The sequence below is a fragment of the Anser anser genome, assembly GCF_964211835.1.
Source record: "Anser anser genome assembly, chromosome: 1".
Classification (NCBI taxonomy): Eukaryota; Metazoa; Chordata; class Aves; order Anseriformes; family Anatidae; genus Anser; species Anser anser.
In genome coordinates this window covers 196,088,044-196,103,446 of record NC_139720.1, presented here as the reverse complement: position 1 = coordinate 196,103,446, position 15,403 = coordinate 196,088,044, and the positions used below count along the sequence as shown (strand labels likewise).

General features: G+C 37.7%; 1 protein-coding gene across 4 annotated transcripts in view; it reads left to right on the top strand.

Annotated features, from left to right (window-relative positions):
• Positions 1–15,403, top strand: part of AASDHPPT (aminoadipate-semialdehyde dehydrogenase-phosphopantetheinyl transferase) — a 37,650-nt gene that overhangs the window by 496 nt on the left and 21,751 nt on the right. For 2 of the 4 annotated variants that reach the window (XM_083820241.1, XM_083820239.1), the window contains exons 1-2: positions 10–249; positions 1,319–1,544. In XM_083820241.1, the coding sequence (XP_083676367.1) occupies positions 106–249; positions 1,319–1,544 (370 nt within the window). In that variant the 5' untranslated portion in view covers positions 10–105. Of the gene's footprint in view, positions 1–4; positions 250–1,318; positions 1,545–15,403 lie in introns of those variants that run through there. The other 2 variants (XM_083820240.1, XM_083820242.1) reach the window with 2 other exon arrangements.

The window sequence follows — 15,403 nt, the reverse complement described above, 5'->3', positions numbered from 1 at the left end:
CGGGTTGGGGGGGGGGGGGAGCGGCGTGAGGAAAGTGGCGGGGCCTCCTGAGGGGGCCCCGGGTGAGGGGGGGTCTTCGCTGAGGCGGTCCCGGCCGAGGGGGAGATGGGCGGCGTGCGGTGGGCCTTCCCCTGCGCCTCCTGGCGCCCCCGCCGCGAGGAGTGGCTGCTCGCGGCGCGGCTGGTGCAGCCCGAGGAGAAGGAGCGCATCGGGCGCTTGGTGTTCGCCCGCGATGCCAAAGCCGCCTTGGTACCACAGGGAACGGGGCGGGGGGCACCGGGGGCTGCCTCGTCCGAGGGGCCGGGGAGCGGCGGGCAGGGCTGTTTGTGGAGAAATGGGTCCTGCGGGGTCACGTCAGGGCGGCTAAGGGGTTAGAAATCGTTAATTGGCAGCTCTCGTTGCAGTTTAGCTTAAGAGGGGTGGTAACATTCAGCTATGGGTAGTTATTCTGAAAGGTTTACAAGTTTTATGTACCTCAGGAGGTAAAGTCATCATATCACAGAATTAATAGGATGGTTTGGGTTGGAAGAAACCTTAAAAACCATCTAATTCCCACCCCCTGCCATGGGCAGTGACACCTCCCACCACACCAGGTTGCCCAAAGCCCCATCCAGCCTGGCCTTGGACGCCTCCAGGGATGGGGCATCCACAGCTTCTCTGGGCAGCCTCTGCTAGTGTCTCACCACCTTCTAAGTTAAGAAAATATGAGCATGTTCTAGGAAATTCTGAACGAAAACAGTAGTGTAATCTGTAAAAGAAAAAAGCTGTTTCATCCAGAGGCTTTAGCATAATCAATTCAGGTTTAAAATCTTACATAAGAGTGGGGCAGTAATGCAGTCTTTTGCGAATTACCCTATAAACAGTTACTCATCATTTTTGTCTGCACAATATTTCATTTAGCACTGAAGCAACTGAATGAAGATACTGAGAAGAAAGCTTTTGAGAGAGTTTTACTCTTCAGTGCAGGATAAAAAGTATTCGTCTGTGCAGTAAAGTATCCTAAATAAAAAAGAGAACTATTTTATGTCATTGTTCTGGGCTCTGACTACTTCATATTGGGCCTTGTGTTGTCTCTGCTAATAGTGGTAGCAAACATGTTGCGTAATCAGGTCTGGTGAAATGTTTTTGGATTTGTTTAAGTTTATATGGCAAGGGCTTTCGTAAAAGGGAAAAGCCTAAATGATTTAGCACAAACATATTCATTTTCTTTCTGCAGTAATAAAAGCATACTTCTTTTTAGGCAAGTTGTTTTCTAGGAGCCATAGATATCTACATAGCTTAGTAGTTCTGTGTGAATCACTTCTGTTTTATTTCATAGGCTGGTCGCCTGCTGATGCGGAAATTGATTGCAGAAAAGCTGTGCATACCTTGGAATGAAATACACTTGCAAAGGACATCAAAAGGAAAACCTTTCCTGGCAAATACTATACTCAATGTCTGTTCAAATTACAACTTCAATGTCTCTCACCAAGGGGATTATGCAGTTCTTGCAGCTGAGCCTGAGCTTCAAGTTGGCATTGATGTCATGAAGACTAGTTTACCAGGTAATGCATTATTGTGATGAAAGCTCGTTTTGTAATATTTAAATGCTGAACACATTTAAAGTTTCCCAAAGAACCAATCTGTGTCCTAGCAATTTAGTGTTATTCGAAGAGTGTGCATGCATGTGTAATATATTTGCTTCTTTGTTGTTATACATACTGCTCACTTTATTCCAGATATGGATATGTTTCCAGTTTAGAAAACCAGAAGCCTGCAAAAATAGTCATAAATCTTGTTGTGATACTGGCAGGATTGGCACAGGCAGATATTTTAATTGCAATTTGCTTCCTGGTAGGCAGGTAGAAGCAGGCACAATTTGCCAGCTAGGGACAATGGGATCCATTCCCACAAGACCTTAAATGGTATTTCCCATTTCCATAAATGTGGACGTTATATGCATTAGCACCAGTAATGTAGCAAACTGGCATGTTCGTTATGTGTGTGCAGTAATCCTCAGTGAGAGGGGATCATCAGGGAGCGCTAGACGTGCCCCTCCCTCACAAAGAGCTAAACTTCACAAGCATTGACATCTGTGGCTTATTTACTAAGTAAATAAATTGGTTTATTTACTTGTATGAAGTTTGAAGTTAACATGATTCTATTAGTGAACTACAGGACCAAAAGTGTAAATTAGAATTGTAGCAAAGTGTATTTTTAAATGCGCTTTTATAAAGGTCATTTTCATAGAGTCAGAATAGTTTAGGTTGGAAGGGACCTTAAAGATCACCCAGTTCCAAACCCGCTGCCATGGGCAGGGACACCTCCCACCAGACCAGGTTGCCCAAAGCCCCATCCAGCCTGGCCTGGAACACCTCCAGGGATGGGGCATCCACAGCTTCTCTGGGCAGCACGTGCTAGTTTTGAGGCAGCACTCAAGGACAGTACTTTTATCATGGCTTTCCCAGGCAAAACAGTGATAAACAGCACAGCAAACTGCAGATGCTGAAAGTAGCCATTAACAATCCCTGAAGTTTGAAGCACAACAAGAGCATGCCATGGAGCAAGTAAGTGAACAAATGAAGCAGTACTGAAAACAAAAAAATTGATATTGTGACCAGAAATGGGAAGTAACAGTTCACAGAATCATAGAATATCCCGAGTTGGAAGGGACCCATAAGGATCATCAAGTCCAACTCCTGGCACCACACAGGTCTGCCCAAAAGTTTAGACCATGTGAACCCTAAGTGCACAGTCCAATCGCTTCTTAAATTCAGACAGGCTTGGTGCAGTGGCTGCTTCACTGGGGAGCCTGTTCCAGTGTGCGACCACCCTCTTGGTGAAGAACCTCTTCCTGATGTCCAGCCTAAACCTCCCCTGCCTCAGCTTAACACCATTCCTGCGGGTCCTGTCACTGGTGATAACAGAGAATAGGTCACTGCCTCTCCACTCCCCCTCGCGAGGAAGTTGTAGACCGTGATGAGGTCTCCCCTCAGTCTCCTCTTCTCCAGGCTGAACAGGCCCAGTGACCTCAGCCATTCCTCATACGTCTTCCCCTCTAGGCCCTTCACCATCTTCGCAATTGAACAGGTATTACAGCTATAAATTCCATCTAGCGCACTCCAATCAATTCTGTTGATAACTTGAACTCCTCAAGCCCCAAGCTGTGCGACAAAAAAGACTGTGGTGGGTTGACTATTGCTGTCAGCTCTGCCCTGACCCAGTCACTTGGTCACTTCCACCCCCTAGGGAATTCCACGAGAAGGGCAAGTGAGGAAAACCTTATGGGTTGAGATATGGATAAATTAGTGAAGAAAAAAGGGGAGCAAGGAGAAGTGATGCAAAGGCAGTCACTGCCAGCAAGCAGATTCCCAGCCAGGCCCCAAGCAGTGCCTACTTCTGAAGCCCTTCTCGCTCTCCATTTTATTGCTGAGCATGATGTTTTGTGATGTGGAATACCTCTTTGGCCAGTTCAGGTCAGCTGTCCCAACTGTGTCCCTTCCTGATCTCCTGACCATCCCTAGCTGATTTGCTTGTTGGGGCAGTGAGAAGCAGAGAATGCCTTGATGCTGTGCAAACACTGTGGCAGTAGCTAAAATGTCAGTGTGTTGCCAACACTGTTGTAGTCACAGATCTAAAACACAGCACCATATGAACCATGGTGAAAGAAAAATTAACACCAAGACTGACTACACTTGAAAACAAGTCAGCTAGGCTTGCCACAGTTACTCATTTTCTTTGGACTTTAAGTGTTTTTGGGGAACTTAAAACCTTAAAGTCATTTACACACGATTATGAATAAGATGTATGAAAGTAGGGACATCTTCCATCCTTTACTGTTTTTTTTGTGCAGATGGAAATTTAAAGATATGTTGCTGACAGCCAGCTAACAAATCTTACAAAATTTTTTAAACTTTTGTTTTGAGAGTAGTAAGCAATTGTGAAGAGTATAGATTTATTTTTACATTTAGGTTTAGAAACCTGGTTTGTTTTGCTTCCCCATTTTGGAATACAATGCATTCAACTTTTAAGTGAACATATTCTTACTTTATTTCCAGTTAATATAAAAAATCCTTTAACTTCAATACTAGCTGGCTTTATTTAAATAATAGTAATAATCTTTGTCTTGTTTGTACAGCTTCCTTTCTCTTGTATTTTTTCTAAACTTCTTCACTATTTCTTTCTCGTTTCCCTCACATTAAATCACTGAAATAGTGGATAAGTTAAGGTGCATTTATCTGTTGCTCATTGTGCAAGCAGTTGCAGAAAAAATCAAGGATCATTTGCCTTGTATCTGAGCGTAATCTTCTTTCAGCATTTTTAATCCCTGCTGTCACAAGACAACCTGACTTTGGTTCTGCACCTCAGTACACGTTGTCACTTACTCTTAGTTATGTTAACTTCAGCAAGCTAAATTTAGGAAAAAATATGTAGTATTCATCCTAATAATAAGTTACATTTGTTGTTTGGCTTCTGTCACATAGTTTTGTAGTTGTTTGTCCTAGGATTTCCAAATAATGTGAAGCTGAAGGTCACAGAAGGATTTGGTATCAGGAAAAATGTTTCATCTCAGTGTAAATGTAGGAAAAGAGATGAAACAATTCATTTTTTATTTTTTTAGTTTATAATAACAGGGTTTGGGTACAACATTAAATTCTTAACTTCTTCAAGAGAGGCTCCTGACAGTATTTCCTAGTATTGTTGATGGCAGTGATCATGAACTCCCACTGTAGAGCAAATGATGCCACATCACCCTGGACAGCTGTGCTGAGCAGCTGTGTGGATTTAATTTGGGAACATGTGCTGGTGAGACAAAACAGTGCTTTGAGATCTTATACAAACAGACTTCAGTGATTTTACCCAGAAAAAGAAAAACGATGGCTATTCTGGAGATGCTAGTGATTCCAGAGGCTTAAATGAGGGAGTGAAATTGGTGTTTCTGTAATACAGTGATACTGCAAAGGTGTGTATTGAATACCACTCTGAAACAAGCTAGTGACAGATACAAGCTGCTAGAATTCCTGAACGTGCGTCCTTTTTAATGCTACTTTACCCACATCTGCCTCTTTCATCTTCACAGAGATGTAGGTATGTTAGCAGAAAGTGGTGGTATTGGGGAAGTCGTATCCACGGACTGAATTCGTAGTAGCAAGCCACAGTGTATATACAAAGGAGTACAAAACATATCCTTCCAAAATTACTGGGTTTGTTTCCAATTTTTGAAGTTCCCTAGCTAGCATATTCTGTCCTGAGGTGATTTAGCTGTCAGCAGCTTGCATGGAGCATATCTTTTCTATCTTTTGGTAATGAAAGAGAGAAACTTCAGTGCTTGTCATTTTACGTAAAAAATAAATGTCTTAAGTGTGTCAGTGCCTGATCTTGCATTTTCCACGTTACTGAACTTTGCAAAAACATTTGTGAATTAAGTTTAAAAATACCATCTCCCAGATTTTAAAGAGGTTTTGTTTATGACCGTACAGTTTCATTGTTGAAATAATAATTTGTGGTTTCGGAAAAGAAATAGTTATGAAAATTTAGTAATGGTATGTGGTAGGAAAGTGAGTTAGTGAATAAGAATTACTAAGGATAGAGTTTGTAATTATAGTTTCTGTACTTTGAACTAATGCAAGTAGGTTTTTCACTTCTTTTTTTTCTTGAGAATGATTTTTGACAGAATTAGCAGGATTTTTTTTTTTTACTGCTGTGCTATGGATAAAGGATACCTTTGACTTCACCAGCATTGTTTTATCTGATAGTTCCACTGAGTGGTGCTGTTGCTCTGCAGTTGCAAAGTACATTATGTTTCTGATCATAAAGGCTTGCATAAATCTGCTATAATCTCTTTCTCTGGAATAGCTACAAGGACAGAGAGTTCCATATGCACAGAGTACATTACAGTATTTTTTAATATGCTTGTTTAAGGACAGAATGCTCCATCTTGTGATGTTATCCAACAAAATCTTGAGGTCTCAAATATTCCAATTCTTAACACTCCTTTATCGTTCAACCAGTGAACAAAATATGCAGAATAAATACGTAGCAGAGTATCGTGCAATTGCAGGTTTTGTGAAATATGTTCATTAATTGTGTGCTAGCATATACACAAGGAGACCCTGGTGCACGTAAACATTTTATGTCACATCTTAATCTGTCCTATCTATTTTTGTTTTATTTATGTTCAGTACTGAAGAAGTCTCTTTCAATATTACTTTTGCTTTAGTATTACAATCTGAAAACCGAAACTACTGCAAGAATTAACAGTCTCAGAAGGTGAAAGTAGGCCACACAAAAAGCTGTTTTTAGTAGTGCAAATAGAACTTTTGTAGAACTCTCACTGCAGGTATGCAACAGTTCATCACTTTTTTTTCTTCCATTAAATACTGAAATAAATAATGTAGTGACAGTAGAAAAGGAAAATCTCCTCTTTAGGTATTGTATGTTATTGTTTCTTAGGGTGGTGGTATTTTTTTGGTTATCCAGCAGGTTATTGTAGTAGATTTAAAACAGGGCTTTAATTTATTTGCTTGGGAAGAATCACTGAGATCAAATGTGTGGTTTTTTTTCCCTTAAGATTATTTTAAGGTGATTTTTAAAAAATCATTTGGGAAAGTGCATACTGTGTTGCAAATTTGTTAGTGGAATTAGCTGTGGACATCATTTGTCTAGAGAGGTAATGTATGTGAAACTATTTTAACCCTTCCACACAAGAAATGAAAAGGATTCTAACAGTACTAGTAGTAACTCCCGAAAAAAAAAAAAAAAAAAGCTCAGCTTGTGTTGGTGTATTTAATTTTTTAACTTACGGACAAGAAATTCTGCAACAAGTGTAAACTTGGTTTAAGTGGTATATGGGTTGTTGATTTACTGGTCACTTAAACCCCGTAAAGTAGGGTGTTTTTAGAGACAATAATTGTATAATAATCGAAATTACTTTGTGCATTTGGAAAAAAAGTCTAGGTATTTCTACTATGCAAATGAATTTCTAGTCAGTAATACAGTTTCTTAGCTTAGATGGAATTATAAAGATAAATAAATGAACAGTTCATTCCTGATCTTTCACCATCAGCCTGCCATCTTTCATATGCATTGCTTTAAAGTTAGTTTGATCCTGACATCTTTAATCTTAATATAATTTCAGAATTAAATATCTGACGTGCAATAAAGTTAGCTTTTTTTCATGAATCTTTTTTTTATTCTAGGTAAGTTTATTAAGGCAAAAAAGGGTATTTTTTTCTGCATGTCAATTTTACAGGAAATTAATTTGATCTAAAAATACTTGCTGAAATACTTTTTTAAGTAAATAGAACGTGATGTGCAAATACTAGACTGTTTGAAACTGTTTCTCTCTGAGGCAAAGAAATACAATCAGAACTCATTCTATTTTTATTCTCATTATTTCATCACTGAGGTGAGATAATACAGGATAGCAACTTTCAAGTCAAAGATAAGTCACACGTGAATCGGAGTATTTAAATCCTACGTCACGATGGAAAATATGTTGGTGGAGCAAAACTCTTTCCAGCCAGTTTTGTGCCATTTCTTCTGGCAATCATAAACTAAATTCAGAGTTAGTCATACCTGCATCATAGTCAATATGTTTGGCATGAGTCTTTTATTTAGCAACCATCTTTAAGCTTCTGAACTTACAATGCTTTTTTCATTTCTGCTTTTCAGCTTTTGCAAAAAGGTTTTTTTTTTGACCTAGAAAGTGCCAGAACAGATGGGAGTGCTTTTGTCCTTCTTACAATACCTTACATTTCTTTACCTTGACCAAAGTTTTAATTGTTTTTGGTTTTATTGTTGTATCTCATAGCAGGAATCAGCGTCTGATCTTTTGCTAGAATAGACAATTGCTGAATTATTAGGTAATGGTACAGCTGTAAATATGTACGTGCACTGTTTAGAGAAATTAATCAGGGTTTTACGTTAAATGCTATTTTTAATTGAAGTAGGAAGGTTAGGGTTTATAAATATGAAAACAGTTCAATTTTAGATTCACAGTAGTGTTAAAATAGCTAACTATCAGCGTTATTGAACTAAAGCATCATAGTGATCTTAAGCCTTTCACTGAGTAAACAGGGAAGAATTTCTTTGTTCTTGTTCTGTTTGAAGATGGGAAGAAACAGCCATCTTAAAGATCCTTGTAAAGAGCACATTATATGGCAATCTTATTATTCTGCTTTATTTAAATTTCTAACACTGTTTTAAGTAGGAATTTCCCCATGTTTGTAAAAAACACTTCCACGTTCTGGTAATGGATTAAGCACTGATGCTTTAATAAACTGTGAAAGGAAAATTTGATTTTTGTGATTGAATCTTCTCTTTGAGGGTAAATTGTTTCTGTCTAAAAAGCTTATCAGTCCTTCATGATGTTTTTTTTGTAGGACAACATAAAACCACTTGGATTAAAGTAGAAAATGGTAGCAAAATGTAGAACAGTGACAATGAACTTGTGGAGAATAGGTATGTTTAAAATGAGGGAGACGTTAATAATTAGGAAAAAAAAACCAGGAGCTTTTCATAAAAAATAAGAGGTAGAACAAAGAGAAGCTACAAGAACATTTGCTGGGTTGTTGCAGAAGTATCTTTTTGCAGACTGAATTTATAGTAATCACAATTTATCCCTTAATTGGTATTTGGGGAAATTAAGTTACACATTCAAAATGAGAGACTGAAGAGATTTGAATATATATATTTTAACTAAATGAAAGAATTACTTCTTAGCCTACACTAATAACGGTTAGCTTTGGCTTTCCAAATTAAGGAATTCTAACACAAGGATGTAACAGGAGGGCCAAGGTTTCAGTAATTGTTATACATATGTTAAGAATTGCTTTTAAAGGAATTTCTTGGTAACGCTGATAGTTTCCAACAGATCTATAGGTGTGTATTTGTTGCAAAAGTTGGAAAAAAAGAAGCTGTCTTTATTCTGTGTTGTCCAAAGTTTCTTTGGATGTTCTCTGTGCAAGGGTTACAGTTTGGAGCTCTTACATATTAGTTTCAACATTGGAAGACAATATTCTAGAAAGTTTTGCAAATTTTTAGTCTGACTTATGAAATGGTAGAAAATATCATAAATATTTTAACATCTTCCTTATGAAACAGTTTAAAAAAAAAAAAGCTTCGTCTGGATTCCCCTGAGACACCTCCTTTTCTAGGAGAAACTTTGATTTTTTTTAACAATACAAATATTTTTGTTTCTTCACTATAAGATTGCTGGTGTCGTGTCAGGTTTTGAAGAAAGTTTAGGACCTGGAGACTTTTGTTACGGGTATAATATTTGTCTACTCTTCCTTGCCATGTATCAGGTTGGTAATACAAGTTCTAGGCATTCATCCCTGTTTCATGCTGTGTTGCATTTTCATAGAAAATCCAATCTTGTCATGCATAAATGAAATTGTCACCTGCTCTGTTTAGATTTCAAGTCTTTTCATTAGAATTGCTGGTTGTTGTATTAAGCGTGTTGATCTTTCTCCTGGCAAAAACCAATTTAATAAAAACATGAGCAAACACTTGGCGATCGTATCTATAAGAGTATTACCCTGCTGAGCTGACCATGCTGTTCTGAAATATGAAATCTCTCTGGGCAGGGTGCCGAGCTGATTGTTGTGGATGTATCCTGGTAGGCAGGTGAGCGCTCCCCACGCTGCCACTTGAGCATCCCCCCTCCCCAGAGAAGAGAACTGGAAGGGCAAAAGTGAGAGAACTTGTGGGTTGAGATAAAGACAGGTAAACAAAGCTGTGCATAGAAGCAAAGCAAGGAATTCATTCACTACTTCCCACTGGCAGGTAAATGTTCAGCCATTTCCAGGAAAGCAGGGTTCCATCACACACAGTGGTTACATAGGAAAACAAACATCATAGATGAAAACATTGCTGCCTTCCTTCTGCTTTTCTTCAGCTTTTATTGCTGAGCCAATATCCCTTTGGTCAGTTTGGATCAGCTGTTGTGGCTGTGCCCTCTCCCAGCTTCTTGTGCACCTCCAGCCTAATCACTGGTGGGACAGCGTAAGAAACAAAGACACTGACTCCGTGTAAGTACTGCTCAGCATCAACTAAAACACTGCTGTGTTATCAGCACTGCTTTCATCACAAATCCAAACCATAGCACCCTGCCAGCTGCTATAAAGAAAATTAACTCTATCCCAGCCATAAAGAGTACACTGGTGGAGGTGTATGGGTCATTGAAGTTCTTTTTTTTTTTTTTTTTCAGTTGTGGGACATGCTCTGCTCTTGCTGCATTGCAATTGCATCTTCCTCTTGCATCTTTTTTATAGCCTGTTGGCTTGATAAAAGCCAGCTGCAGCAGTGGCTGGTTTGGACCTGTGCGTGTGTTGATTTGTGTGTTGACGGGGAAGGATGCTGAAGGACAGCTGACTGCTGTTTCTTCTCTGTGGGAAGACCAAACAAAACATGATGGTTTTTAGCTGTTGAGTAGGCCAGACAGTCTCTTGGAAAGCCTAACAGTTGGCTTTTAAAGTCTTCTGTTGGTTTTTTTTTTGTTTGTTTTGTTTTCAATGCATATTCTTACATGGTTACTCTCACTGATGTATAGGAGAGATTGATTCCCAAATTTAAAGCCATAATACTCACTCATTTTGAAGGGGGGAGAAGGGAGAATATATACACAGAAGTGGGGATGTTCTAATTGTGAAAAATGTTTATATACTGTTGATTGTGGACGTCACGGAATGTTTATTCCATCTGGCTTTGAGATTTGTATTCTGGGACAGGCTTCTGTGCAGTGTCCTGACCTCTGCAATTGCAAGGTTTGGTAATGCGAGGCTATAGATTGTTAGGAAAACAGGATTTTATACGTGGCTGCCATTGTGCTAGCCACATATTGAGGTTTTTGTTGTTTTGCAGAGTGACAGAAAGCCTGGCTCTGTTGACACGTTATGTTCCTAAATGTCTGTCACCCTTAAAGAGATCTGAGTGCATTTGACTTTTTGGTTGGCTGATTTGCATATTTAGTTTTGTTCTCACAACTCACAACCATAATGCCTTTATAAAAGAAAGTCCATTTGGGGGGTTATTTAGATTTTGGGTTTTTGTGTTTAATTGTAGCATGATGCATCATAACCTCATGAGTGTTGAAAGGAAGCAGAGTTCCTGCTGTTGAACAAAATGAGATAATTGCTTTAACTGTTTGATACCTTCTATAATGGAAAAATGATTAAAATGTCATTTTCTTGGGGCTAATTTACCTTTTTGCTGGAATACTGCGGCTACCTTGAGCTCTGCTAGATGTGGTCATGCAAGATCTTGGAAAGAGTTTAAACAAGAAAAAGGTACAAGCAGTAATTCAGTCAAGTTAAGAAAGGGTTTCTTACTTCTTATTATTGCTCATTATCTTAGTTGTTTTTGCTTTGTAGTTCTAAGTACATTTTATTAAAAGAATTCACAGTTTCTGAATCATTCTATTTGATAATACCCAGTGTATTTTAAATATTTTTATTTTCTCTACTTAGAAAGAAGTTAAAACCAGACGGCATATACCTCGTGCAGACCATAAACAAGCTGTCTGTGAATTGATGAGATGTGAAAAAAAAAAGATGTGAAGTTGTATCTAGGTAATAATTTGTGATTTTTTTCAGTTTTTTGTCAGGGCCACACTTGTGTCAAAATTGCTGTTTCTCCAGTTCACTTTTGGAGGTAGAGCTACCTAATCAATTACGTGTCCTTATTTTCTTTTGTTGACTGTCAGGGCAGCTTGCTTAAAGATTGATCACTGCTGGGCCCAAGGACTACTGCAATTGAAACCTTAGCAGTTTTGCTAATATTACAAGGACTTAATGATCCTAACTGCAGAGAAAAATAATATACACTAATTATGGCAGATTTTTAATGGCCTTTCCATTTTTGTAGTCTGGGAAAGAGTCAGTGATTCAACAGAAGCAACCTCAAATTTTATGACTTAATGCTGCTCTTCTGAGTCATGCAAAGATACAATATCATCAGTGACTAAAAACAAGAATAGATGTTCAACATATGTACCACTGGGAGAATTTCAGGATAATGGCAGGAAGTAGAGAGGTCACAGAATGCAAATTCAATTTCCAATTCACACTAAAGCTGTGTGAGCTAATAGATTTAAAAAACATGCTCTGTTAATTTCCTATCTGGTTCTTCTAAGTCATTTATTTAGATAATTATTTGTCCTATGTTGTCAGTTGCTAAACATCTGTATAAGGGTTAGTTTACATTAATAAACAACTAGGACTTGGTCATCTGTTGCAGAAGAAATGTTTTCTCTGTATCAATCTACTTTGGTTTCCTCTAGAGGTGGTAAAATACAATCAAATGTGTGGTGCCCTGCACCGGAAGGATTGTCAGCCCAAGAACCTCAGTATGTGCTCATCCTATACAGTTTATTAGCTTGCAGGATTTATAGCTAGCCTGTATTTCACTGTACTAAGCAGACTGATCGGTTGATACGTCGGTTGCTCATTTTGCTAGCTAGGCTAGGCCCATTTGCCATCTGAAAGTGAACTTGTATGTATTGATTAGATATTAGTTCTTGATCGGTGATCTGTTCCTTTCATGCAGTTCAAGGCAGTTAGGATTGTGGGGCTTTTTGCTTGTTTGTTTTTAAGGGATTAAATGCAAGGCAGATTTTTGGCTTAGTCTTCAGAAAAAAAAATAGTTGTCATTTAAGTGGAGAAGATGCTATTAAATGTATTTCAATGCAAGTGGCTTGTTGGGGGGGAGCATGCACGCGTGCTTGTGCACGCTTGCCTGCATATAAGATGTTTGTTTTCCAGATTTGATACTGGATTCTTCCAGTGTCACTCACTCCTTTCTTCTCCTCGCTCTTCCTGAAATTGCCAGAGTATCTTATATTTTTAATGTAATCAAGGAACTTTTGATTTAGTCTTTTTTAATATATAGAAGACAATTTTTGAAAGATTACTGAGACTGTACTTGTAAGGATCTAATGTGCTTTAAAGTTTATTAGAAGGAGATAAAGCTTAAAGCTATATATATATATATATATATATATGTATATACAGGTAAGAAATCAACTGCCTTCACAGCTTCACTAAATTTAGTTTCACTAAATTTAGTTTCACTAAATTTTACATTTAATTTATTCTGTGAACTCTGCCTTCAAACCTGTGTTATGTTGTATATACGAGTGTGAGGCTTAAGTGTCAGTAGAAATGAAATATGCCTTGGTCTCAAGGATAAAACCTCTAGATTCTCTTGTGAATATCAAACGAATTTAGACACCAGCTGAAGGAAGTGGTCAGAGATTTGGTGGATGAAGAGCCTTTCTTATATTGGCTACTCTTCCGTAAGGAGAAAGTTAATGAGTGTTTTGGGGAGGAGGCAGAACTCTACATATTGGAGGGAGAAAGTATTTTTAAAGTTGGGATGTTGAGCAGTTAGACCGTCCAGTCAGTTTTTTCTAATGCAAATAATCATACATATTTGTATTTGTTAGACAATTAGATACTTGTACAAATTGTTGTCAGTTAATTGGATATTATAAAAAGAAGCTACAGTATGTTTTGGTTAACTTTATTAGAGATTTCTTGTTGAATCTCTTCGTTTTTCAGTAAGATGATCTAATATAAAAACAAATACCTTCAATATTTACATGTGGAGTTTGCAGTAGACTGGAGAAATGTTTTTGGGATTTCTGTTAATGAACAACTGCAAAAAGAATGATTTGCAGCAGTTTGCATAAAGGGAAGAAAAGGAGTCAATTATGAAAACATCTACAAATGAAAATATATTTTCAAATAAGCAGGGGAAGTATCAATCTGCTCTACTATTGAAAATCAAATTAAAATATTTCACAATTTCTTATAAAAATAAGCAAAGTAGGTGTTGCAAAGTGTATTAAATACAAGCTTGTAAATGAAGTGGCATAGGTGATAAAGAAGTATACAAATTATTGGATATATTTGGAAACTTTACATTGCTAAGAATTATCACATGCAAAATCTGCTGTTAACTTAGATTTTCGTAAGATTTATTTGGTTGATTGAACAGATGCATGCATTTTGGGAAATAAAATGACTCAACATTTTTATGGTTGGGTTTCAATACTAAAAAAACTTTTTTTTTAAGGTATTAATAAAGGGTAATTATGGAAAGGAATAGTGTTAGATTTTTGACAGAACACTCATAGTAATCAATATAATGTGTTTCAAAGCAAGAAAACTCTTACATTTAAACTTATTTTTGTCATTCCTCTTGACCCAGGCAAGTTTGATTTGATGTTTAATTCAGAAATGTCATCCCTATCTCCTTGCCATGTTATTACCTTCTGTGTCACTGGCTCAGCTTTTTGTCTCCTGAAATGCATTCTCTCATTTCCCCTTAGAATCTAAATCAGGTTCTTCTGATTTCTTTCATTTCTTGAAACCTTTTCTCCAGCATTTTCACAGATCTATTCCTGCCACAGTTACTTTTCTTCTCTTAGAGAAAACCAGCAAAAGGTTATTGTCTGTTCTTTCAGAGTTTTAATAGTTGATGGGTATAAGGATCTTTTCTCATTAATCAAAACCATCCATTGAATTAGCTTACCAGTTTTCCCTGCTTCCAACTACACTTATTTTTATTTTTCAAATCTTGTATGCCAATGTCTTACCTGTCTTACCTATTCCTAAAATCACAAAAATTAGTTTATTCTGTGATGATCCCCCACCTAGTTAGATGGCCAAACCAATCAGATGAATATTGTACAGTTTCCTGATGCCAACCAATTTAAATAGGTGATTTATGTACATCAATATTTTTTTTTCCAAAGTGCACACATTGTGTGTTACAGGGGAAAAAAAATCTGCCTGGCCACTGAGATGGACAAGATTAGCTTAACTGTGTTGGATGCATTGGAATCAGAATCTAAATTCTGGTTCTTCAGTAGCTCTAGGTATGCATTGCAAGAAGGAGCATTTAAAATGCTGTTTTTAGTGAAGTTTTTCCACATAGTTGCATTCCCAGCTAATGTTTCCTCTCAACATGTAAGTGTGTTTTGTTGTGGTGGTTTTGTTTTGATAACCCTGATCACTGGGAAAGCAGTGCTGGGTTATGTTACAAAGGACTCAGTACTGTGTGAACCCAGCTGTGTGGCTTCTGCTCGGGAGCTCGTTAGTGTATGGATGTTAAGAAGCACAGGCAGATCAGATGTGCAATTTTCTACAAACTACATAGGCATGTCCTACAGGAATCCTTTTTATTTACTACTGAGAGCTAAATAAGAAATAGGGGTATGGTTACATATTTCCCAATGAGAGTCTAGCCTTACCGTTTTTCATTTAATCCGTAAAGACAAAAAATAGTCCTGGAAGTATTTGTGTTTTGTGTGTGCGCTACAGCAAAACCATTTGTTCCTTCAGAGAATCTGGTTTTCAAATTTATTGTCAGGTCATATGTTTCATCATTTTCCAGTTCATAGATCTTTATTTTAAAG